At 42.3% G+C, this 26,287-nt stretch overlaps 1 protein-coding gene across 9 annotated transcripts in view; it reads right to left on the bottom strand.

Moving 5' to 3' along the window:
• The window catches only part of TIAL1 (TIA1 cytotoxic granule associated RNA binding protein like 1), a 46,101-nt gene extending 20,124 nt beyond the window's left edge, over positions 1–25,977 (bottom strand). For 5 of the 9 annotated variants that reach the window (XR_008318822.1, XR_008318823.1, XM_053305793.1 and 2 more), the window contains exons 1-4: positions 25,374–25,392; positions 6,773–6,869; positions 596–745; positions 330–384 (exon numbers count right to left, since the gene is read on the bottom strand). Coding sequence is in view for 7 of the 9 variants with exons in the window: in XM_053305793.1 (XP_053161768.1) it covers positions 330–384; positions 596–745; positions 6,773–6,784 (217 nt within the window). In the remaining 2 variants the exon portion in view is untranslated. Of the gene's footprint in view, positions 1–329; positions 385–595; positions 746–6,772; positions 6,870–25,373; positions 25,393–25,720 lie in introns of those variants that run through there. The other 4 variants (XM_053305797.1, XM_053305799.1, XM_053305794.1 and 1 more) reach the window with 4 other exon arrangements.
• Positions 25,978–26,287: the final 310 nt, after the last annotated feature.

Genomic DNA, 26,287 nt, shown 5'->3' with positions numbered 1-26,287 from the left:
TCTCCTGGCATCCAGTAATGCCTTCTACAAGTCTCAGATGGTCCTCAAAAGTCGTGGGCTTTTCCTCTCTGCCAAAATGAGCCACAAAATGGCTCAAGCAGACAAAATAGCAACTGGAAATGACCTCCGGGGTCATTTCTGGCCTTTTCGGAACCATGGATACATGGGTTTTAACCCTTTCATATCCATGGATAAGGAGGTTCGGTGTCTATTTGTCACCTACGGATACGTGAAACTACAAATAGTGGTTCCGTGTATAACGAGTTCGCTCAATTATACTACTATGGTTGATTTCACTAGAATAATTTCAGAACACTAGCATTACTTACTTGATGTATCTTTTTTCTGGCTACTTGGTGTTGTTGCCCAGTTAACTTTGACCTCCTGAAAATAAGGAAAAAAATTCAGTACCAAGGCAATTCTAGAAAGTACAGTACAGTATACATGACCAAGACGCACAGGCTCAGATCCAACACTCACACACTCAAGGTTCCAATATATTTTCAAATAGGAACAAGGTAAAACGGTTTGCCATAATAAACCTATTCATTTCATTTGTTATGTTAGGGTTTGTTTGTTTTTAAATGCAACGTACCTTTCCCAAAATTTTTCTCCCATTCATAGCAGCTAATGCAGCAGCTGCATCTCTGTGTTCATAAAATTCCACAAAGCAATAAGGGTCATTGCTTGTATGCTGCAAAACAGAAAATCCAACAGAAGAGTTGACCCTTCTGCTATCGGATTGCTGAGAAGAAAATCCAGGAAAATATATTACTTAAAGCTAGAAGAGAAAATATTACTACAAATATTTACAAAGTAACCTTAAGAATTATAGACCACTCTGTTATACTATTTGGAAAGAAACAAGTTCAAAACAGCACTGTGGCCCCAATCCAGAGAATGACACATAGCAGGTTTATAGCAGGACCCAAGAATTTCCCTGCCAAATCAATGGAGCTGTTATCTGTAATCTCACCAGTCAACTCCTCTGGGAGGAGGGATGGATGTGTAATCAATCATCCACACCACCCTCAAAGAGGCGACTGGTACTGTGAGCACTAGCTCAGTGAGCCTTCTATTTGGAGGATACAAATACAGTACTTCAACAACAGCACTTGGTGCTGGATATATTTTAACTTGGTCTGTATAATTCTGCCTTGTTATGATCTGTTACTCTTCTGTAACGTTACATTTGTGCCTTTCGCACCTCAGACCGAAAGAACTGGGCGGGATTATCCCCCTCAGCTTCAAGTAGGCATAGCTTTCTATTTCTATCCAATCAACTGTCCTGCCTTGGAGCTTACGGGAAGGATAACCCATATATCCTTTTTTGCCTTGTATATTTGTTTTGCACATATGGGATCAGTTTCAGAAGCAGACTTGTACACAAATGCCATTTAGGGTTAAGATCACCCTTTAAAGGTTGGGATACATGTAAATAAGTTTTACAATTTTATTCACTTCTTCACATAATCTTTTAAAAAATAGAGTTCTAAAACATGGCAGCCATGGAAAAAAGAAGGATTTGGTTAATAGAACATCTTATATTTTTAATGAGCCTCAAGCAATAGTTACACGCAAGAGTCCAGATTTTTGCAAGTGAGGGAGGAACTCCCTTTTCAATTTTTTTTAAATAATGAAAAGCCAGGATGCAGACTAGAACTTTTAAGCCTTACAGTAGAATGTGCTAGATGATTCATGTACATGGTCTACTATGATTCAAAATTATGTTGACATCTTGTCTCTTATGCCAAGAGCTTATGTTACATCACCGACTAACAAGTGGATATACAGTAAACTACTAGGAGTACCAAGAATCCCCAACATCTACTATAGAAGCACACAAAGTTATCATTTTGAAACAGTCAGTAGAGGGACATCATAAGCTTTTCCAGTGTTGGCAACACACAGCAAATTCCCCCTGTGAATTAAGGGCTTTGCCATGTCCCAGTCACAGCAATGGAATCTAACAGATGCAGGAGACAGATTTATTAAGAGGAATCAAATAACACTCCCAATGCATTTCTTCATCAAGAGACCAACTACTGTATTGACAAACATACAGGTGAAACTCAGAAAATTAGAATATCGTGCAAAAGTCCATTAATTTCAGTAATGCAAATTAAAAGGTGAAACTGATATATGAGACAGACGCATTACATGCAAAGCGAGATAAGTCAAGCCTTAATTTGTTATAATTGTGATGATCATGGTGTACAGCTCATGAAAACCCCAAATCCACAATCTCAGAAAATTAGAATATTACATGGAACCAAGAAGACAAGGATTGAAGAATAGAACAATATCGGACCTCTGAAAAGTATACAGTGTACTGTGCTTGATTGGCCAGCAAACTCGCCTGACCTGACCCCATGGAGCAGGCATCCCCAAACTGCGGCCCTCCAGATGTTGCTGAACTACAACTCCCAGCATCCCTAGATACAATTTTTTGTGGCTGGGTATGCTGGAAGTTGTAGTTCAGCAACATCTGGAGGGCCGCAGTTTGGGGATGCCTGCCATAGAGAATTTATGGGGCATTGCCAAGAGAAGGATAAGAGACATGAGACCAAACAATGCAGAATTGCTGAAGGCCGCTAATGAAGCATCCTGATCTTCCATAATACCTCATCAGTGCCACAGGCTGATAGCATCCATGCCACGCCACACTGAGGCAGTAATTGCTGCAAAAGGGGCCCAAACCAAGTACTGAATACATATGCATGCTTATACTTTTCAGAGGTCCGATATTGTTCTATTCTTCAATCCTTGTCTTCTTGGTTCCATGTAATATTCTAATTTTCTGAGATTGTGGATTTGGGGTTTTTATGAGCTGTACGCCATGATCATCACAATTATAACAAATTAAGGCTTGACTTATCTCGCTTTGTATGTAATGCGTCTGTCTCATATATCAGTTTCACCTTTTAATTTGCATTACTGAAATTAATGGACTTTTGCACAATATTCTAATTTTCCGAGTTTCACCTGTATAGCAATAGTTTCTTCCAAAACCACTGATACTGTTACTTGATTCCTCTTAATAAATCTGTCTCTTGCATCCACTGGATTCAGTTGCTGATTTGGGTTTAGGGTGCTGCCCTCTTCAGCTGGCTTCACTTCCCAGTCAGCAATGATATCCTGTATCTGCAGCAGTATTTATTCTTTATTATGAGCCAAATTTCTAATGAACTTTGGATGTGTCTGTTGCATCTTTCTTACGAGCTTGTGGAAAACAGAATAAAACCCCAACAGCAATCTTTTTCTAGCTACCACTTAAAAATTTGGAAAACAAAACTGGAGTGAGGTCAAGAACACCCCTGCTTACATCTATATATTTCACAGGGGAAAGAATCAATGTTGAAGTCTATTTGGCGATATCAGTTAAGAGAAGACAGAGAGGTTAACCACAAAGATTGACTATTATATTATTAAGTTTCAGAAATAAAGATTTAGAAAATTTAGTTTTGATCCTTTCAAATAAGGTAGTTGGCGCAATACTATACTAAAAAAGTATGGCCAATTAGGAAAACATATTTGGAACTAGTTTCTAAAAATAAAAGATTAATTGGATAAACACGCAATTTAGGGGTGTGCACGGCACACTGCGGTCCGGCACTAGGGTGGGGGGTAGCCTTAAGAGCAGCGGGAGGGTTTACTTACCCCTCCTGCCGCTTTCCCGCTCTGGCGCCGTAATCTTCAGAGTAATTGGGGTGGCAGGATACCTCCCTGCCGCCCCTCCCCCACTGCTGCTCTGCAAACCTCCCAGGAGTGCTTTGCGCGCGCGCACATTGTGCGCGCACTTCACGTCTCTGACGTGTGCGCGCGTGCGCTCAAAGCACTCCTGGGAGGTTTGCAGAGCAGCAGCAGGGAAGGGGCGGCAGGGAGGTATCCTGCCGCCCCAATTACTCTTAAGATTACGGTGCCAGAGCGGGAAAGCGGCAGGAGGAGTAAGTAAACCCTCCCGCTGCTCTTAAAGCTACCCCCCACCCCCGAACCGAACCACCAAGGTCCAGACCGGTCCGGAGGCCTTTACAATGGCCTCCGGACCGGTCCGGGCCCATCCCTAACGCAATTTACCTGGATGCACAAAAACTGGAAAGAACCATTTTTAAGTGGGAGGGAAGATATGAACGATGAACCTGACTTTGAAATATTGCTGAACAGTTAACATGGGAAAATCTGAAAGAATCCCCAACCCCTAATTCAAAACTGGTGGTTCTTAACACTTTACAGGTTACAAAAGGATATATAAAGAAAACTCAATACACCAGAGAAATTAAAAACCTGTGATACTACTCCTTAGATAAACTTTGAAAATTGTTTACTAAAACCAAAGATATGATTGATTACATACAACATGCTAATTTTATTCCTAAGAATTTTCAAGAACATCATACAAAATGCAATACAGAGTATCAAAAATGTTATTGTTGCTCAAAATGGAACTGTTTTACAGCGTTGTAGGGTCTGACATGGCTGAATAACTGAAGTATAACACATCACATTTAGTTGCAGCACTGATTACTGCATGGTATACAGTACAGGAGAAAATTGTTATATATGAATTCTATATCCGCAGTTTCACGTATTCGAGGGTGTCTAATTGTCACCCATTTTCAGTATCCACAGATACTAAAAGGTTAAAACCCATGTATCCATGGTTCCTAGAGGGCCAGACGTTACTGCCAAGGTCACTTCCGCCTTCCATTTTGTCACCAAGAGCCATTTTGTGGTTTGTTTTTTTGAGAAACACACATTTTTTCTGTGATTTTTGAAAGCTGGGGGGGGGGGCATTGCTGGGCACAAGAAGGGCACCATGGAGCAAAGTAGAGTGCTTTTTTCCTGCCACTTTTCTTAACAAGCATTTTCAAGCGTTTTGGCTTTTTTTGTTCAAGTGGCATTTCACGGTTGGGGGGCATTGTTGGGCACAAGGAGACTCTGCGGAGTACATTATAGTAGGTTTTTCTTTGGTGGTTTTTGGCGTTTTTACAACTTTTTTTGTGCATTCTGGAACCTAACCCCTCGTTCCCCATAGGAATAATACCTCTACTCGTGGTTTCATTACTCTTGGTGGTAGGTGAGGAACGAGTTCCACTTAAATGTTTGCAGGATTGTGTCCACTGTGGTTTAAAGGAACTTACTAATAAGTCTAGCAAAATACAAGAAGTTATGCTGCCATTTTAAAGGGAAATACTTCCCCTGCAGTTATTAAAGACAGAAGGAACAGTCTAAAATAAGAAAGGCATGCAACCCATAAACCTTTGGAGCCCTGTCATCTTGGCAAGTCGAAAGGAGTTTGATTTTTAGCCCTCATTATTTAAAAGTTATCTACCTTTTCAAATGGCATCATGATGAGCATCCAAGATCACTATTCAGTGATGAAAAAAAAGTAAAGGGGGAAATCAGCACGTCTGAACAAAATATTTGTAATTTTATATGTGTAGACACCTGTGCTTTAAAATAATCTTCTAAGCACCAATCCAGAAGAGGTATGTGTGTGTTTAAATATAGTCAGGAATCTTGGGCTGAGAGAGCACAATTTGCTCTAAGTTACTTAATAAATTCCAAGCAAGTTCAATATTCTGTCTGGTTAATTACTGCTTTCATTAGAGTCTATCAATGAGGTTAAAAGGGATGTTAATGAAGTTCTGTTTCAAATAAGGATGTTCAGCAAACTATATTTACAACATAACAGCTATTCTATACATCTATAGTTGTCAAAGATCTAAAACCATTTGTCAGGATTCTTAAAAGGCTCTTCCGTTAGAGTACCACTATTATCCAACCTAATTAAAGATGTTTTAGGTTTTGGTTTTTTAAATTATTATTATTATTAATTCAATTTCTATATCACCCTTCCATTATTGATCTTATACCATTGTTTAAAACTCCATTAACTTGAAAATGAATAATAATTTTGCATAAAATGTGTTCACTGAGCAACATCTGGATCAATGCTGCAACTGCTCAAGGGGGGAAATGTCTCTCACATGCAACAGAGGAGGAGCTATTTTTTGTTATCCCCCCCCCCCCGCAGAGCCACCTAATGGCGCAGTAGAGAAATAACTTGCCTAGGCATCAAGAGGTTGCTGGTTCGAATCCCCGCTGGTATGTTTCCCAGAATATGGGAAACACCTACATCGGGTAGCAGCGATACAGGAAGGTGTTGAAAGGCATCATCTCACTCTGCATGGGAGGAGGCAATGGTAAACCCCTCCTGCATTCTACCAAAGAAAACTACATGGCTCTGTGATCGCCAATAGTCAACACCGACTTGAGGGCACAACTTTACCTTTTCTTTCTGCTATCCTGATGCTCCTTAAAAATATGTCACCAAGGGTCCACCAACTTTGGGACTTATTTTCAGGGGGCACTGGGGCAGCAGAAGGGGGAGACAACAAAAGATTGCCCCACTCCTGTTGCACAAGTGAAATATTTTTCTCCTTGCACAGTATCTGAATCTTGCTCTTTTGCTTTTAGATTATGCTTGTATATCCCAAAAGTCACCATCTTAGAAGAGGCAGTCTGAGGGATAAGGGGAAATAAAGACTGCCATCTACAGTTTTTAAAGTACTTATATTAAAAAAATTAACATTTTCAGATTTAAGATTAAGAAGAACAATTTTTGTTGGCCAAATAGTTGTAGAGCTGATTAATCTAACCAATTTAATGACTAAACATTGTTGCCCTAGCAGAAAGATGTTGCAAGCAGGAGAAACAATTATTTGAATGCTTAAAATGAAGTCATATTTTATATGAACTAGATTCTTACCTCTGTTATCATTTTACAGCTTTTGCAGGGTCCAATTTGGCTGAATAACTGCAATATAAGCACTTCAGTCACATCTCTGGAGAGATTTCCAACATAGCTAAACAACAAAACAAAAAAAGACGACATTAATTCAATCACTGACCTCTTCTAAGGATTTTCTATATAGTTTATAGAAATATTAGCTGAATAAATAGATGCTACACTATTTGCAAAGAAACTTTCCACATACAACATTACGTAGTTCGCAACTTTTTGAATTCTAAGGATGTCCAGTGAAGAATGATACATTAAATTACTAATAAATACATAATTATTCATCCAAGCCCCGCTCATGCTAATAGCGGGGAAAATGGGGAGCAAGTCCAGCTGCTCCACTGTCACTCACACATTCCCACAGGGCATGCACACTTACAACACTATTTGACTGAAAGGTGCCATAAGCTACCGTAAGCATGTTCAATGACAATTCTGTGAGCTGCAACCTGGACTGATCCAGGTTGTGGCTCATGAAATTGCCGAACATGCTTGTGGTGATACCCTCCTCAGACAAACAATGCTGCAAGCGTGTTCATTGTGCATGAGCAAGAGCAGGAGGGTGGGACTTCCTACCTGCTTTCCCTAATATTACAACCACTGTTCCCTCTAAGGCGTGCACAGTCTCATGTGCGGGCTCACAAGTTTTTGGATGTCCCCTCAGTTCATTTTCGATCTCGCTCAGGTTGAATCAAGAAGCCTCCATTCTGAACGCTTGTGCGCACAGAATGCCTTGATACTGCTGCCCAGAACAAAACCCATTCCGCAAAGAGATTAAAAAAATTAGAGGCACCACTGGTTTAAACTTGTTATTCAAAGGATGCAAGACCACCCACAATTAAGGTAATTATGTTGACCAATTTTATATTGCTTTTTCACTGAATAGTTAGCTAAACCTTAACCCTTGAAGAACACAAGAAATTTCATCTGCAGTTCAGGTGACATGCACCATTCCAGGCATGCACTCAATATTTTCTTGAGAATTTCCTTCTCAAAAGAAGTATCTACAGAATCCAAACACCATCCTTTAAATTCCAAAATCTGAAAAGCATCTGCAGATTTTGCACAAAAACCTCCTAAAGAAGAAATTGGAGGGGGGAAGAGGCGTGTGAATATTGATAGCATTTACTACTTCTTTTTTAAACCCTTGCATACACAGTTCAAAACTGCTTCTAAACTCAGAAAATTTTAAAAAGAACAAAATGCTTTTTGGGGGGAGGGATATACTCAGAATAACAATTTAGATTTATACCTGGATGGTACATGCACACAAACATGCTCCCCTCCAGGCCCATGAATACAAAAAACAACAACAACAACAACACCATCCAAGTCAGCATGTCTGCCTACACCCTGCATGAAACAGGAATTCCATTCACTGCATATTTCAGGCATTATCTATGGTATTGTGAAGAATTCCTAAAAAAACTCAGTCAATGGTTATTCTAATATTTCCTACCAGAGTTCCTCTGAAGCCCTCAGAAATTTATGTACCTGCACATTACTGCAATTCTAAATTAAGATCTAAATTAATTTAAAAAGGTATATAGAAGTCTAGATGAGTTTCCAAAATAGATTGTGATATAGCATAGTGGGGAGGCGGACTGAAGCTCACACAATAAGTCAGGCTAGCTGGCCACAAATCCTTGTGCATTCCCTTTTTAACCATTATTTTTAACAGCCTTGGAGATTCCTTATAAAGTGCTCTTGTTTGTGGTGAGTAATGATTTTTAAAAATGATTGACAAAATAAGAGCTTTCCAGTTTTCAAATTACTTCCAACTTTAGAATTCTATAACTAGACACAAGCCAATAATCTGTGATATACCATGTTTTAATATCAAGCCGAATATTTATGTTAAAACTAGAAATCAACAACTAGAATGTACAGAACAAAAATTCAAAGAGATAATTCATTGGCAGTTTATATAAGCCTTATGAAACACAGACATAAGGGAGCCAGTTTTTAATCAATCATTTTTGGTAAACATGCAGTACCAGTAGGCGTGGTATTCCAACCATGAAATGGTTGGAATAGCTAGACCCTGACTGCCAAAATATGCATACATCAATGCTGCTTAAGTGTTAATTAAGTTAGGATAGTTTCACTGCTGTTAGAAACTAAAGAATGGGAAAACACATTGCAGAGCAATTAGGAAAAGGACAATTCATATCAATCAGATTCACATACTAAAATATGATGAACAGTTTGCAATCTCAAATATTAAGTTTCTAATATACTAATAAGAACAGGAAAGCCAGGAGTCATTCTTAAAAATCAAATAGCTTCCATCTCATGCCACACTGGCAGTTGATATGTGCTTTGACCGTGATGTTGTCAGTGCATAGTAACACATGCTAGCCCTTCAAACGATGATGAAACTTCCACAAGGCCAAGTTGGCGGACTGAAGCTCCAACCAACTGATGCTCCTTTTCTTTTCCTCCTTGGTCCATACTCCCTGAGCTATATGGTTTTGGCAATGCATGCCCCATCTCAACTGGCTGGTGGCTGTTGTAACAATAGCCCTCTTCGGATCGTCGAGCCAAAGGCCTCTGTCGATCGCCAGAGACAGCCACCACCGAAAGGATGCCCTGACCAATTGAGGCAGGTGAATTTGTAGATTTCCCTCCACCAATAAGGCATCCTGATGTGGGAGAAAGAGCCACTGTAGAGGCAGTGCGTGCCACCTTGCCCATGGCATGCACTCCATGCAAGCCACCATGAATTCCAGTATCTGAGCCAATAGCATCAGATCTGCTGAAGGACAGAGCAGTAGCAGGCATAAGAGAGTGACTGTTTTTAGCTTCTACTCTTCTGGCAGTGAAATCAGGCCCCAAGCCATATCGAAGATTGCTCCTAGGTGGTAGAGAACCTGTGATGGTCTTAGATGATTCTTTTCTCAATTGACCACAAGCCCATGGCTCTCCAGACAATGCAGTGTAAGGGTCACCGCCGTTCCGTTCTGATCTTGAGACAGGGCCCCGATAAGAAGGTTGTCAAGAAAGAGGTATATATGCACCCCTCTGGAGTCGTAGATGTGCAATAACCATGACCATGATCTTTGTGAAGGTCCGAGGAACTGAACATAGGCCTAACAAAAGTGCCCAGTACTGATAGTGCATCCCGTTGTAGGAGAATCTCAGGAACTTTTGGTAGCGTGTATTGATCAGAATGTGTAAAACGCCTCTATCAAGAAGGAAACCACTGAAGCCAAGAAGTCCCCTGGCTGTATGGCCTCCTTGATAGTCCTCAGTGACTCCATTCTGAATTCCACTTCCTTATATACTTGTTCAACAGCGTGAGGTCCAACACTGTGACCAATTATTAAGGGAATCACTTTTAATTAGGAGTATTGCTTTGGATAGGCGAATACAAGTTCCAAAAAGAAAACAGATCCCGGACACCAGCTGGATTTAGTTCATCAGTTTATTGTTACATCCTAAATATTAGCCAAACTATAGTTCATTCACTCACACATGCATATTTACCAGCCCCCATTAAAGGTGATCAGTCTTTAACAGGGTGTTGGGAGAAGCTGTGGGCCCCACGATCTTCTGTGCTTCTCAGAGTGAACCTCTGTTGATGCCTGACTTTAAAAAGGGTTGCCTGCCTTTGAAGCTTGTTTGCTGTTCCATGTTTACATCCGTCTGATCCTAGGATTGACCTTAGTCCTTGTTTGCCAAGCACCTACTTTCCTGCTGTGTTCAGCATTTTATCCAGTTTTCTCTGGTCCTTTGGGGTCAGCTGCTGTGATGCCTTTAATGGTTTTTTTGCAAACAAGATCTACTGTATTCGGGCCGACTTGGACTCCACTGTTTTTGCAAGGTCTATGGAGGAGGTGTCCAGCAATCCCTCTTGCAGTATTAGATTGGATGAGTTTCAATCTGTGACTCCTGAGGACGTGGACAAGCTGCTTGGGGCGGTGAGGCCTACCACCTGTTCTCTGGATCCTTGCCCGACTTGGCTGCTTCTATCTAGCAAGGAGATTGTTGGAGATGGCCTAGTTAATATCATAAATGCATCACTGAGGGAGGGTAGGGTGCCCCCTTGTTTGAAGGAGGGATTGATTAGACTACTCCTAAAGAAACCTTCTTTGGATCCCTTAGTGATGGACAGTTACAGGCCAATCTCAAATCTCCTTTGGTTGGGTAAGGTGACTGAGAAGATGGTGGCCGACCAGCTCCAGGAAGTCTTGGAGGAAACTGATTGTCTAGATCCATTTCAAACTGGCTTTAGAACTGGCTATGGGGTTGAGACAGCCTTGGTCGGCCTGATGGATGACCTTTACCGGAGAATCGACAGAGAGAGTGCGACTCTGCTGGTTCTTCTGGATCTCTCGGCAGCATTCAATACCATCGACCATGGTATCCTTCTGGATCACCTGGGGGAGTTGGGGATAAGGAGCACTGCTATGCAGTGGCTCCGCTCCTATCTCTTGGGTAGATTCCAGATGGTGGAGCTTGGTGACAGTTGCTCCTCAAAACGGGAGCTGTTATATGGAGTCCCCTAGGGCTCCATTCTGTCACCAATGCTTTTTAATATCTACATGAAACCACTGGGTGAGGTCATCAGGAGATCTGGTGCTGGGTGCTATCAGTATGCTGATGACATCCAAATCTACTTCTCCTTTTCATCTTCAGGAAATGGCACTCATTCTCTAAATGCCTGCCTACAGGCCGTAATGGGCTGGATGAGGGAGAACAAATTGAAACTGAATCCAAGCAAGATGGAGGTGCTCATTGTGGGGGCTCAGAATCTGAGGGATGAGTTAGATCTCCCTGTGCTGTATGGGGTTAAACTCCCCCAGAAGGAGCAGGTGTGCAGCTTGGGAGTATTCCTGGACCCAGGCCTCAACCTGGTATCTCAGGTGGAGGCCATGGCCAGGAGTGCTTTCTATCAGCTTCGGCTGATTCAACAGCTGCGTCCATTCCTCGGAGAGGATGACCTCAAAACAGTGGTGCATCAGCTGGTAACCTCCCAGCTTAACTATTGCAATGCGCTCTACGTGGGGCTGCCTTTGTACGTAGTCCAGAAACGTCAGTTAGTTCAGAATGCGGCAGCCAGATTGGTCTCTGGGGCAACCCGGAGAGACCATATTATGCCTGTTTTGAAACAGCTACACTGGCTGCCGATATGTTTCCGGGCAAAATACAAAGTGCTGGTTATTACCTTTAAAGCCCTAAACGGCTTAGGTCCGAGTTATCTAAGAGAGCACCTTCTTTTACATGATCCCCACTGCATGTTAAGGTCATCTGAGGAGGTCCGTCTCCAGTTGCCACCGGTTCGTCTGGTGGCGACGCAGAGGTGAGCCTTCTCTGTAGCTGCTCCTGGGCTATAGAATGCACTCCCAGCAGAAATTTGTAATTTGAGATCACTGCTGTCCTTCAAGAGAGCCCTTAAAACATACTTATTTGGCCTGGCCTTCCAGAGTTTTAAATGATTAATTGTTTTAAACTGTTTCCCTGATTTTCAGGGCTTTTAGCTGTTTTATTGGTTTTATTGTGTTTTAATAGTTTGATTTTAATTGTTAATTTGTTTTAATTGTTTTTATCATGTTGTGAACCGTCCTGAGCCATTTTGGAAGGGCGGTATATAATAAGATCTGCATTTCTCTCCCCAACATTTATCATGTTTTGGAGGCTGGTATATTGCTTACTCATACATTCTTTCAGTCACACACACAAAGTTGGGGTATCATCAGTTTAACTAGAAGTAAATCATTCTATTAGGTTTGCTAACAATCCTTGAAGTAGGAGTAATTCCCCTTATCAACATCAATACTTCATTCGGTTGTACACGTAGGCTATAGAACTACAACATGGACAATCACTTTTAATCAAATAATTATACTAGTTGTATTATATGTCAACACTGCTCTCCAAGAACCATCCTTTTTGGAAAACGGAGTAACAGTGAGTAAACGCTATGTCATAAGCTGATCGATGGGACCTGTTGTATTGTGCCTATTTATATGAGATGACATGCCTGAACCATCCTTGTATGCTTCTCCGAATTGTTCGATTTTGGGGATGTCTGAAAATGATCTGGAGGGGAAGCTATAAACTCCAGAGTATCCATTGGTAACTATGTTGAGTAGTCCTTGGTGGTGGTTATCCAGGTGGAAGCAAATTCCAGGAGCCTGCCCCCAAATTGAACCGGGTCATTGCTTCTTGGGGAATTGACCATTGGCATTCAAGGGCCTAGATCCCTGTGATCCTTGTGCCCTTGCCAGGTCCCTGTAACACTGTCTCCACTGTGAACGCCCATATCCTCTGAAGTTGTTGTAGTGGAAATCCCTGGCGGGGACTGAGAGGTTCGCTTGAGAGTGCTTATTTGGATGAAAGGCAGATGAGTAGAGATGAAAAGGTCTCTGAAAATCCCTCTGGTGGAAGGTATAGCTCTTTATTTTTTGTCCTTTGTTTCAACTAGGACTGGATCCAAGACTGGTCCAAACAAATTAGTCCCAGTAAAGGGAGAAGCAGTAAGTGCTATTTTGGACTTCAAGTCCACCTGCCACGATTTGAGCCAAAGTAAGCAGTGGACCACCACTGCCGGCACCATAGCTCTGGATGCCTGCTGGATGCAATTGAGGCTTGAGTCCGCCATCAACGCTGCAGCCTTGGCCATTTTATTAATGCCTTGGCAGAGCTTTACGCTCTCTTGAGGGACTAGGGCAGACCTGCACAACATAAGGCCCAGTGGCCGGATTCGGGCCCCAGGGACTATTTTACTGGCCCCCAGGTATCCTGCAGCAACACAGGAGCTGAAAACTGCCTTATAGTGCCATCCTGTGCATGCTTGCTCAGAAATATGCTCCATGGTGTGCCCAGTGAGGCTTACTCCCATGTAAGCATGCCTAGCATTGCAGCCTGAAAGCAACAAGAATTTAGGGAGAAGAAAGGACTTGGCATTTGTTTGGGGCTGGCATGCACTCTAGGGGCCCCACTGATTGAGCAGGGACAGGACCTATTACCTGGCCACTACCCTTGGTTAAAACTATGGCTCCATTGCCAGGGGTTATAGATCCACAAGTAACTAATAATATTTTTAATTCTAAGGTAATAATGTGCTAAAAATTTGACCTCGGCCCCTGCACGCCAAGTTGTGGATTATTCCGGCCCACCAGGGCATTTGAGTTGTGCAGCCCTGGACTAGGGTGATCAGCAACTTGGCCCAAAGAATCAAAGCCAGCAAGAAAATAAAGTTAGTAGTGGCTGCCTTTATAATAGTTGTGGAGGCCTCATGAGCTTTTTAAAGGAGTGTATCTCTTTTCCTGTCCTCCAGAAACTCTAGTTGATCTTGCCTCTCCTCATTCAGAATAGACCCAGACACCATTTGCACCACTGGTGTATCTACACAGGGAATGACTAGCAAGGTAATGACCTCCTGATTAAGAGTATAATGTTTCCAAGAGAAGCTGCCTACCGGTTTAGAGGAGGCTGGCTGTTGCCATTTGGCCAGCGTTACCTTGCGATAAAGTGAAGGGAATGGGACAGAGGCAGAGGAAGCTGATGTTGAGGAGAAAATGTTCTGATCCAAGTCTGGGGTGCTCTGTGCCACCTCCGCAGACACCATATCATTGATAACCCTTTTGGCTTTAGTAAGCAATATGTCAAAAATCAGACTGGGGAACAACAGGTGGCAAGGCTAGAGGCAACATAGGTTTAGGTAATTGCCTAACAGGGTGCTTTGGCTGTGGAGAATCTGAAGAAGAGGACGCCCATCACCTTAGGCACTTAAGCTGCACTTTTCTGAAGACAAACCTGCCCCATTCTGAAATGGAAATCGCTTGCCTCCTAGGGCTCGAGTCTGGAGAAGAAGAGGACAACAGAGCTCTGTGGCGTTGGAGCCTCTGTGGTGGCAAAGCAGGTGCTGCAGGCAGGTGCTGTAATATTTCCCTAGGCACCAACGGTAGAACAGCATTAGAACCAAGAGGTAGACATTCCCGCCTAAAAAGTTCCCTCAACCATCCCACAACATCCGGAGGAACCGCAAGTCCCAGCGGGGGTGGGTGGGGATGTTACATTACTTACTGGGGCTACCTTGCCTGATGGCTGCACATGAGGCTCCAGAACTGTAGGGAAGATTGGCACACTCTCCACCGATGTGGCCAGACCATCCAGGCCCTTCGGCGGACTTTGGAGCGGTGCGGGGGACTGCGTGGGCCAGCCAGTTCCTCCTCTGCACCCTCTGCCAGCAGATCAAGTGGCTATGATGCCAAAGACTCGCCCACCAGGCAAAGGTCGTCCCGCTCCTTAATTAAAAGCCTCTCGCTGAGGCACACAGAGTGCTGTGACATCTTCTTGCGCTTTGGTGCCTCATCATGCACCTTAAGATTTCTTTGCTGCCTTTTTTGCAAGCAGTGTAACTACCCTCGAACAGACAGGCAAAATGGCAGAAGCCGAGTGCATTGGAGGAGAAGCCGAGTGCGCCCGAACAATGCGAAGCTCCGCCGCGCCGATCCTTTGAGTTGCTTGAAGTCCCTCTGAGAGGGAGCCTTTCAACAACTCTTTGCCGTGTGCCCCTTCCATAGCACCCATAGAGGTGTAATTTAATAGTAAGCAAAGAAAGAAAAGAGACCAAATAAAAAAACAGCACACAAGAATTTGGACACAGAAAATTAACAAAGCCTAAGGTATCTCCCTTCCCACCCTCGCACAATCTAAAGGGGTGAGAGAAATAAAAATGAAGAAATAGCCTGATTAGGCAGAAATATGTAAAATGTCTGAAGAGCTCTTTTCAGCAACCTGCAAGATTGAGCAGACAGGACCAGAACTGAGATAGGGCGCCCTCTGGCATTAGGAAGCTAGCCTTACAAACATTACAGTCCTGTCTAGAGCATGCTCACTGTACAACCCATCCATGAGGAGCTCCAGCACAGGGGGAAAGGCCAGGAGTCACTTTTAAAAATCAAATCAATACAAGCTTTCCCCCATACCCCTGAACATGGTTATAGGTAGTTTTAACAGCTAACGGGTAAAAACATCTACATTAACTTAAACAGTTTCTACCATCTCTCTCTCTCTCTATATATATATCTATATATATCTATATATCTCTATCTATCTATCTATATCTATATCTATATCTATATATATATATGACAATGTAATACCGATGCAGAAGCGTTACTAGGGATCTCATGGTTGAGAGATCAGGAATGGGCTTCCATCCCTCACTAAAGTAAACCCTGTCCCCAGACTTAACTGTCATTATGCTGTACAATGTTAGCCAAGTTTACGCAAACCAAAATTTCTTCTGAACTAGGATCAAATAGTGGCTCAATCAAATATTCCCCTTCATGTTCAAACGCCTACAAATATATTACTCATTAGAGAAGACCTGTTTTTCAACACTCCTATTCTCATACATCCAAATGTTTTATGACACTTTCATAAATATTTTTGAACGAAGTCAACCAACATCCATAGTCAAAAATTTCAGAAAGCAAAGACATTTTTTAAAAAAATCTCATTCAAGTTAAACAGAGGAGCCTTTGCTCTGTGTGCCAATAATATTGAGAGAGGCTAAATCGTCATGCATGCAGGACAGGGTCTTCTCTGTTGTTGCCCCCAGGCTCTGGAATGCTCTCCTAGTGAATGTCTGCTCTGTGAATGCTTTTAAAAAACTAAAGACATTTTTTCTTGTTCAGGTTTTCAGCCCTTAGGGGCTGCCGGAGTCTCTCAACTTTCCTGCTTCTGTTTGCCTTTTTAATGGTTTTTTGTTTGTTTGTTTGTTTTTTGGTGTGTGTGTGTGTGTGTGTTATTTTTTCCTGTTTAACTGATTTTAAGGTTTTTAATGTGATTTTAATGGAGTTTTATTGTCTTAACTTTTGAAAGCTGCTTTGGGATGTTTTATGAAAGGAAGCATAAAGATAGAACAATTAATAAAAATCTAGTTCAGCATACATGATCATTTCTATTAACAAGAGGCGTTTCTGCCATCATACTGTAGCTTCAACATGTATGTGCATGCACTATCCTTGACTATAGCTCCCCTCTCCTGATGATCTCAACATTTACTCATAGAAATGGCACTAACTAATATGTCCATCATATGTTTAGGAAAGGCTCCCCTACAATTCTTCAGACCTAAAACAATCCAAGGCATATGATAATCACCCAAGCTTCTGGGGTTTGGATGCTGGTATTTTAGATTGAAAATATTTGTCCAGTTCTTATCTCCTAGAATTTTGCAACTTCCTGTTCTTGATTCTTTTGGCTTATATGGGACAGCAAGAACACACTATACAAAGAAGATACCTTAGAAGCATTTTAAACTTGTTTGTAAATTTATTATTGCACTCCCATACTTTTAAAAACTAATCAACTTTAGTAACATTACTTATTATTAGATACACGGTACTTTAAAAACATATTTTAGAACAAACAGAATGAAATATTAAACAACATATTTTAGAACAGAATGAAATATTAAAATAGAATGTAAAGCAACTATTGAGCTAGTGAAAGAACTAGATAATAAAGCTCTTAGTAACTGTAATAAAGTTATTAAAATATTGGACTATATTCAACTGCTCAACAGAGCCATTTCTTTTTAACCAGGCAAATGGCCATCCACAGTCCATCTGGAATACAGAAAACTGTCCAGACCCATTTGTGCTCAGATGAAGATCCCACTATGCAAGCTGTGAAACTTCAGCCAGCAGGCAAAATGTAGTGAGGCAATGCAGCAGAAAAAGGATTAAACAATCTGAAAAATGCAGCCAGCCATGGGTTGTGCATGGTCCTAGAATCTGATAGACAAAAAGGCTAATCAGTTATATGATTAAGGCTGCAAGGCCAACATGAAAATCAGGACCTGGTGGGCTGCAAGCAGGACCCAACACAGGATGCTGAGCTGCCAACTCCTGCCTTCATGATGCAGCAGCTCATTACTTTTTGTGGCTATGCCTACCTAAGCATGATGGTTCTGACTTTCTCTCACTAATTTTGCTGTACTGAATAGGCAGTTGAGCCAAGAAGCCAGCCAAACATTGTCTCAATATTACTAATACTAATGTATGAAACAACAGGAATATTTCCCTTAATTTTCCTGAGATACCGCCTTATGAGAAGACCTGGTTTCTGCAGACTCATGATCCAGAGAATAGGAGACATCCTGGGGCTCATAAGAAAGTACCTCAAGGTAGACATGTGCACGGAACTGGCGACCGTCAGTTCGAAGGTGGGGGGGGGGGGATATCTTTAAGGATGGGGGACGGTGCTCTTACCCCTCACACTGCATTTCCCCCACCGGCACTGCCTTTTAAAACTGTCTTGTGGGGTGGCAGCGTACCTCCATGCTGCCCCATGCCTCCTCGGGCCGGAAATGACCAGAAGTACCTGGTGCATGCACGTTGCGACGCATAGGCGAGCGTGCCTGCAGTGGGGGGGGGGAGATAAGCATCCTCTACCACCCTTAAGGATATCCCACCCCTTCGAACCAGCAGAACCGCTGGACATTCAAAGGTCCATAAAGGGCCTCTGAACCATTCGGCCTCTGGACATTCGGAGGTCCATAAAGGGCCTCTGAACCAGTTCCATGCACATCCCTACCTCAGGGTCCTGACATCAGTAGCTTGAGGTTCTAAGGATGAATCTCTGCCTGCGGATATGGGTCCCCATTAGATCTTATAGAGAGGACAATTTCTCAGTGCCTAATCCTGGTAGATAGCATGGAGGAAGACTTATTCATCTTCTGAAGGGGACCATCAGGAAGCCTTGTCTTAGTTATGCTCCAGCTCTTGACATGAGCTAGGAATCCATGAAGTAAATAAATGTCACCTTTATTGGAAATACAGTACCAAGAACTCAAAATGCAGTACATTTAGTTACTGTATTTACCCGAATAGAAGACAACCATGAGTTTTAGATGACCCCCTTAAAAATGGGTTAAATATAGGTTATACTACTTACCCAATAGGAAGAGAATCCTAAGTTTAAGACGACAACTCAAATTCTAACATCAAATAACTTGGAAAAAACCTAGTCTTGGAATCTGGTAAATACAGTATATAGAACTTTTCTTTAGACTGGATGTTAGAGGGAAATGCTGGGGCGGGGGTGTGGAGAATAGGGCCTTGGGGACAGTGTTCCCTCTAAGACGTTCACATGTAAATGTGCACACAAGTTTTTTGATGTCCACTCAGTTAAATTAGGTCCACTCTGGTTGAATCAGGAAGGCCCCATTGTTACAGTGCAGGCCTGATTTATATACTAAATATGCTCATTAGCTAGCATACAAAATTAGGCCTGTCTCATAGTGTCACCAAGTGACCAAGTTCTTTTATATAGTGACCATGTAGGATCTGGGCGCAAGGAAGAAAGGAGATCAAGCCAATCCTAAATGATTCAATGGGCTTTATTGAGTATAAAAGAACAACAACATCAATCTAGCTGAGCAGAAAGCAGAACATTCTATAACAGTATTTCAACCCTAGCCAGCAACAATATTCACCCAGTGTTCCTAACTAACATATGTGTGTGTGTTAAATCTTCCTAGAGCCTAATACAATTCAGATATAGATGGAAAAAAGGGGTGGTGGTAAGGAAGGCTGAGAGCTGGCATGGTTTGGGGAGATCAGGAATTAGTAAAGGGAAAGTGGGGGAGAAGAAGGGGAATGGATGAAGGGAACCAAGGCTTGTAGGGGCAGCATATTACCAGGATCAGAGGCTTTGAGAGTGGTGGATCTTTCAGCTGAAGGAGCGAGGCTTTTGGCTGGAGACAGGAGCTTTTGGATCAAGCGTGCAGTTTGCTCAGAGCATGGCTGAGAGTCAGAGCACCATGGCTGGGGAGTCTTGACTTCTCACTGCGCAGTAGAAGTCACAGACAGCTCCTGTCCATGGACAGAGTTCCTGCTTGTTGCCCCACGGCTTGGCAGCAAACTCTGGGATTGCTCGTGAGCAGATCTTGCTTGTAGGCACAAGATTGCTAACTCTCTGTCCAGTAAGCCTGTTCTTTATAGCTGTATTTTCCTTTGATCTCTCATAGAATCTATTCAAATCTCATCTTTTCCTGGGTCCCAAAAAGGGGTGACAATGGTGTTACCTTCTGGACAATGTCTTTTAATTATTCAGGATATTGGCCAGTCCAGAGAGATCTGAATCTCATCTTCTGTAAACTGTGCGCTTAGGGGGGGGGCACATTGCCCTAAGCAAATCTGCATCTCTGAGCTGCAAATGGGCATCTTCCCAGATTTGCCAGCCTGACCCCAAAAAGGTGTTAAAGTGTTAGTAAGGTAAGAATTAAAGTCTATAGGTGTTTTCTTTGTATGCATCTACCTATGTTGAATTTCTTAATATAAAATGAAATCAGACACAGGCCTCAATTCCACATACTTCTGAGTTGGTACCTTTAAGTCTAAGGTGTACATGTGCCCCAACACCATTCTGAATGCACATGCGCACACACTGCCTTGATACTGCTGCCCAGAACAAAACTTATTTCACATACTGATGGGGGGAAAATAGAGAGAACACCCTGCTTGGGGGTTGACACCTGGCCAACAAAGGGTCTTGAATGGGGATCGAGTAAGGTATTCTGTGCAACAACACAGGAAGTTGTATAAACAGTCAATGGTTCAAATTCAACTAGGCTATGAATGTGATCAGGTACCAGTTCAGCTTATTTCCCGGCCCCCTATTTGTAATATAAAAAGACAATTATACCATTTGCCTGGTAAACCTGAAGAGAACTATATATAAATACTTTTACTGTACATCCCCTGGTATATTATAGAATAAGGCACACACACACGGACTAGAAAACCAAGGAGGGTATGCAATGCAGGAGAATCTGCAAATAGGGGTGTGCATGGAACCGTAGAACTGCAGTCCAGCACTGTGTGTGGGGTTCCTTTAAGGGCGGGGGAGGGTTTACTTAACCCTCCCGCCACTTTCCCACCCAGTGCACGTATTCTATGTAGTAACTGGGTCGGCAGGATACCTCCCTGCCGCCCCTTCTCCCGCTTGAGTGCAAAAGCCTGCACAAAGCCTTTTGCACACGCGCACGTATGCTTCATGTCTCTGTGACGTGCGTGCGTGTGGCCACGCACACGCGCATGTCGCGGAGACAGGAAGCGCACACGCGACGTGCGCAAAAGGCTCCATGCAGCCTTTTGCACTCAAGCGGGAGAAGGGGCAGCAGGGAGGTATCCTGCCGCCCCAATTACTACATAGAATACGTGCACTGGAGGGGGGAAAGCGGCGGGAGGGGTAAGTAAACCCTCCCCCGCCCTTAAAGGAACCCCCCCACCCGAACCGAACCGGCCAGGTCCGGACCAGTCCAGAGGCCTTTAGAATGGCCTCCAGACCAGTCCGGACCCATCCCTATCTGCAAACCTTATCCATGACATCACTACTGCCAGCTTTTAAGTGAATTCATAACATTACTCATTTATGCGAGTAATGAATTTACTCACATAATTAGGGAAATAACTGGAAGCTGAAGCCTATAGACACAGATGATTTCCTTGTTTTAGTTTACTGTTTTGTTGGAGTTGTGTGTTTTTTAAGTACACATTTTACAATGCAAATTTTATTCTAAATGAATAATCTTAACTGAAAGTAACACTCTAATATAGTAATTAAAGCAAGGTAAGCAAATTACAATTTACTATGATTTTTCAAGTTTTCCTAAAGAACATTGTTTTAACTTGGCAAAACAATAAGTAATGAAATAAAGGCATATACTATACCTCTATAAGCTGTCTCCCTAATTCATGTGACATCACTTATGCTGCACTGACAGGCATAGTATAGAAACCTAGATAGATAACAGAAGTAGTTTATACTCTGACATATATAGGTTCCAATACTAGGTGCTGCTGCTGCATGTAGCACACACATTTATACAAGTCTGACAAAGAGAAGGAGAAAGGGATGGACTTCCTGCTACCTTAAAATTACCCAAGAATCCCTGTCTACTGGGAGCAAGGAGTGGAAGTTAACCCTTTTTGGACAATGATCTCCTATTCTGAGGAAGAAAAAACAATTCAACCTAAGAATAAAAATAAATTAACCTATAAAGTTAGCTAAGGCTGTAACTCTATGCATGCTTACCTGGGAGTAAGTCCTGTTACTCTATGCATGCTTATCTGGGAGTAAGTCCTGTTGAGCTCACTTACTTCCAAGTGAAAATGCTTAGGATCATGCTGTCAGTTTAAAATCAGACACAATTGGTGCCCAGAGAAATGGTTCTGTGCAGCTGAGATTATGAATGTTGTAAACTAGTGATACAGGCTGTTATACTCACAACCTGAGTTACAAATTATGACCAGCAAACTGAAACCTGGATATTACCTGTAGCAGACTGGATTCCTCTATATTATACTACAATACACAAAGCTTGTTTAGTGAACACAAGTTAGGAAAATAAAACATCAAATGAATGTTTCATTTATAGAAAAAGTATTTACTATAAATTCAACCATTAGTTGACGACAGCTAACAACTTATAACAGAGTTCACATTCTCTTTCCAACTGCCGATAATTAACACTCAGTTAAGAAGCTACATAATGTAATCTGTTGCCACTCATCACCATCCTATCCTATTAATTATATTATCCATAGCTGCTGATCTGGTATCTCTAGAATATCATTTCTTATGTTGTGAACAGCTGTGAAATGTAACAATTTTAATCAGAAACACTACTTATTTGTTTTAAATATACCTGGGAGACAAACAGGGACATGAAATAGTTACCTTATTACTAAGATTACACATTCTACAGTACAACATCTGGCAGTAAATGCTTACTGCAGAGTGTTTCAAAGTCTACAGGATTGTTCAGGCACAGCGTCTACATGGGTGAGGAGTAAACTGAGGATTTGAACCCAGGTCTCCCCAGTCCTACTCCAGCACTCTAACCACTACACCACACTGGCTCTCTATAGATCATGACTAGGTTTGATTCAAATTCGAAACACAAGATATCTCATTCAGATAGAATTGAAAAACAAAAAACTTCTTGCTCTCATCTAATGCACAACCACCCTAAATTTATGGAGTAATAAGCTTAGAACATGGCACATATACTAGCTATGTCATGCTACAAAAATACGATCTTGAAGTCTGTTCTATCCCTTTACAATTGGCACTCGCAGCCCTTATGATGCTCAGATAAACAGTACAATAGTGGCTGCACATCTCTCTCTCCCTTTCTTCAGAAGTCCTTTAAGACCAGAACTGTTAATAAAAGAAACAGTGCAAAACTATGGCAGCTGTGTACACACATGCTCTTCCGGCTCAGAAATATAGCATAAACAACACGATAGTATGGTGTTGATCTGTGCTTCCATGGCATACACCTTAAAACCAAGGCAGATGCCAATCTTAGTTCCTTCTGTCTGCCAGAAGAGAGAGAGAGAACATGTATGCCTGCAACCCAACAACGTACTGCTCAACTCTTGGGATGTTTTACTCAAAATTAAATACATTCTGTAGTCCTAAGAGGCAAAATGTAAACCTCAACCAGGTGTCAAGTATTTTTCCAGTACAGTTTTCACATTTTTCAATCCATTAGAAATCGCCCCTATAAAATAAACAGCAACACCATCATCAGGAGTACTGCAAATAACATCAGAAGTACTTTGATAACATTTAAAGTTACCTCAATTTACTCAACTTCCCCTTTGTCATCATTGAAATTTTTTGGCGCTTCGCTTGCAGGGAAGAGGGTGTGTGGAAAGAGAGACAAACCAAGAATATGCTTTAAATTCCCAAGCACTTAGGGGACATATTCTCTGTTCTGAAAGAGATCTTTATTTCTAACTCTTCAAAGGTTATTCAGTTTGATTTTTTAAAATACATCACATAATGGGCATTTGTTAGCTGCACTGGACACCCTGTCATTCCTCTTCTGCACTTAACCAAAATAGGAACATTCCTAACTCAGGCTCTTGAGTTAGTTAAAATTGTTCCTAAAGAGTTAGAACTAAAGTGTGTTGACTTCCAATGTGGAATCTGAGTGGACACAAAGCTGGACAAGAAAACCATGTTTTAAATGATTGATTAACTTCTGAGGACTGGGGGAAGGAATGAGAGAAAGTCAGCCAAAACTATTCTGAATGAACTCTCAGAAGCTGAATCATCATTTCAGAATAGAGAGAAAAGATTATCCTCCCAACTCATCTGACTGAAGCCAAAACTGTAATTTGTTTAATTAGAAAGAGAGCATTTCTGAAGCTAGCTTCTCCAAAAGCAAGCCAAAAGAACCATAAAAAGGCAAGGTCCAAAACAAGAGTAGGCACACATGCACTTTTCTTCAGCCTATAGGCTATAGAAATTGAATTTCTTACATTTGAGAGTAACTATTTTACAAATATTGCAGAAAAAAATGCAACATGTTCAGTAACAGCACACCTGCATTTTCAAACAATTTCACTCTATTTCTTTGCATTTTAAGTGCTTCAGCCATCTATCTCATACTTCTAACACTGAACAAAATTCCCCACCCAGATGTGTCACTTTCAAATACAGCTGCTGTTCCATCAATATCTTACATGAAATGCTTAAGAAGACATATGTATTATTGAGAGATGACCTCATTTACACACAGATCCACTACAGTACTAATGTTCTTTATATTACCATACTGTTCTGCTACTCAAAAATGGGGACAGGGTTGGGGGAGAAACATGAAAGCCAGAAAGAAAACTGGTTATTATCATGACAACTGAAACACAGTTGTTTCAAGATTTATCTTGCAGAAGAGAGGGTTATTCTGCACTAGTATAGCAAACATATGGTTCGCATGTTTTCCACACACTTGCAAGATGCAGCAAGCACCTTACCTTTCATTGAACATTAACTTTACATTTCAGCTCAGGGTTTTGGATGTTTTTAGTGACAATGCCCTTCAACTAAACAGCCTCTAAATTCTAATTCTGGATTGTTTCTTATTGCAACCTCCTTCTACCAATAACATTTATCTAACTTGGTCTCCAAATTCTGAATTTGCTATCATTCCATCTTTTATCTATGTGCACCATCCAATGGTTTTTCCATTATCACTTCTCTTGCATGGTATCCATGTCTGCATCAACATATCTTCTCTAACCTTTCTCCAATTTTATTATGCTTCCCATATTTCCAGACATCCCTTATTGTAAGACTCTAGTCTTCCCACATGTCCACAGAATTCCAGATCCACAGAATGTATGTCCAAACCTCAATGCCTCAAATTTCAAGGATCCCAAAGGAAAAAGTCATCCACTGAGCAAATGGGATCTCCTTATGCTTTGAATTACAACGTCTTATTCCCTCACATAAAAGGAAAACTGTGATCCTTCCAGGTCCAAGCACTCATGTCCAAGCACACTGGCATAGCTTGACCACAACACAGCCCATGGAATATAAAGCTAACTTTGTCACACACACACACACACACACACACCACAATCCTCCAGAAAGACAAGGACTCCTCTGGCAATCCCTTAACGACACATGCCACACAGTTCAGGTCCTTCCAGTTCTCAAGTGGGCCACAAAGACATTTTTGAAATCCCAGCTTTTTTCTTTTAACATGGTGAGCCACTAGCCTCAGTCTCCTGTGGATTCCTACCTTCTCCTAGAGACTCGCCTCCAGAACATGCTTCTTTCCCCCACATCCCTCAATGTATTCCATAGACTAATCCTCTTCCCCCCTCCACCCCCCCCCCACCCCACACAAAGCATTATCGGCCTGATCTCTTCGTCATTGCCTCCATTCGCCCCTTCATGCCACGACTGACTCCCGCTATCCCAAATCTCTGTAGGCGGCTTCTCCCTCAACCCACCAGCTTTCCCTTCCACAGACACCCTCCCTGCGTCCTGCTCGTCCTCCCTCCCTCCGGCCCTGGCGAAGATTCCGGCCTGTCAGAGCCCCCTTGACCCTCGCCTGCCCACCCAACCCCACCGCGCCCCACTCACAGTGTCCTGGGCTGCCCGTCGTCTTCCATCGCGGTGAGGCAGGGCCGCTCACAGACGGACCCAGGACACCGCACAAAGGGAGAGGGAGGCTTCGACGCGCGGTACAAAAACAAAAAAACTGTGTGTGCTATAGGCCGAGGGTCCCTCGTCCCCTCCAGGACAAGACCAGGCTATCGGGGGAGAGAGAGGGGGGAAGCCAAAGAGCCACAAAATGGCCGCTGCCGCCAACCACTCAGGAAGCCGCGAAGTACGCAAGCGCAAGCCCTCCCCCCCTCCGTCTCCTTTCCCCCCACGACCATAGAGAGAGAGAGAAACTAAAGTAACCCACACTTCTGGCTGTCGGTTTGATTTGGGAACTCCATTTTAGACTGGAAATCTGTTAACCCTATTAGCCTAGCCTTGAGCACATTTAGACGAAGTCCTTCACTACCGAGTAAGTTTTCGTCGACTGCATTCCTCTTGCATCTAATGAAGTGGACTGTAGGGGGAAACATATGTTGTCGTAATAAGTGTTGGGAATCTTTAAAGTGCCAGGCATCTGCTGAGTCCAGTGCGGGCTTTGGAGAG

This window comes from Hemicordylus capensis, chromosome 3 (genome assembly GCF_027244095.1).
Source record: "Hemicordylus capensis ecotype Gifberg chromosome 3, rHemCap1.1.pri, whole genome shotgun sequence".
Lineage (NCBI taxonomy): Eukaryota > Metazoa > Chordata > Lepidosauria > Squamata > Cordylidae > Hemicordylus > Hemicordylus capensis.
Note: the sequence above shows the minus strand (reverse complement) of the source record. Positions and strands in the feature narration are given on the sequence as shown.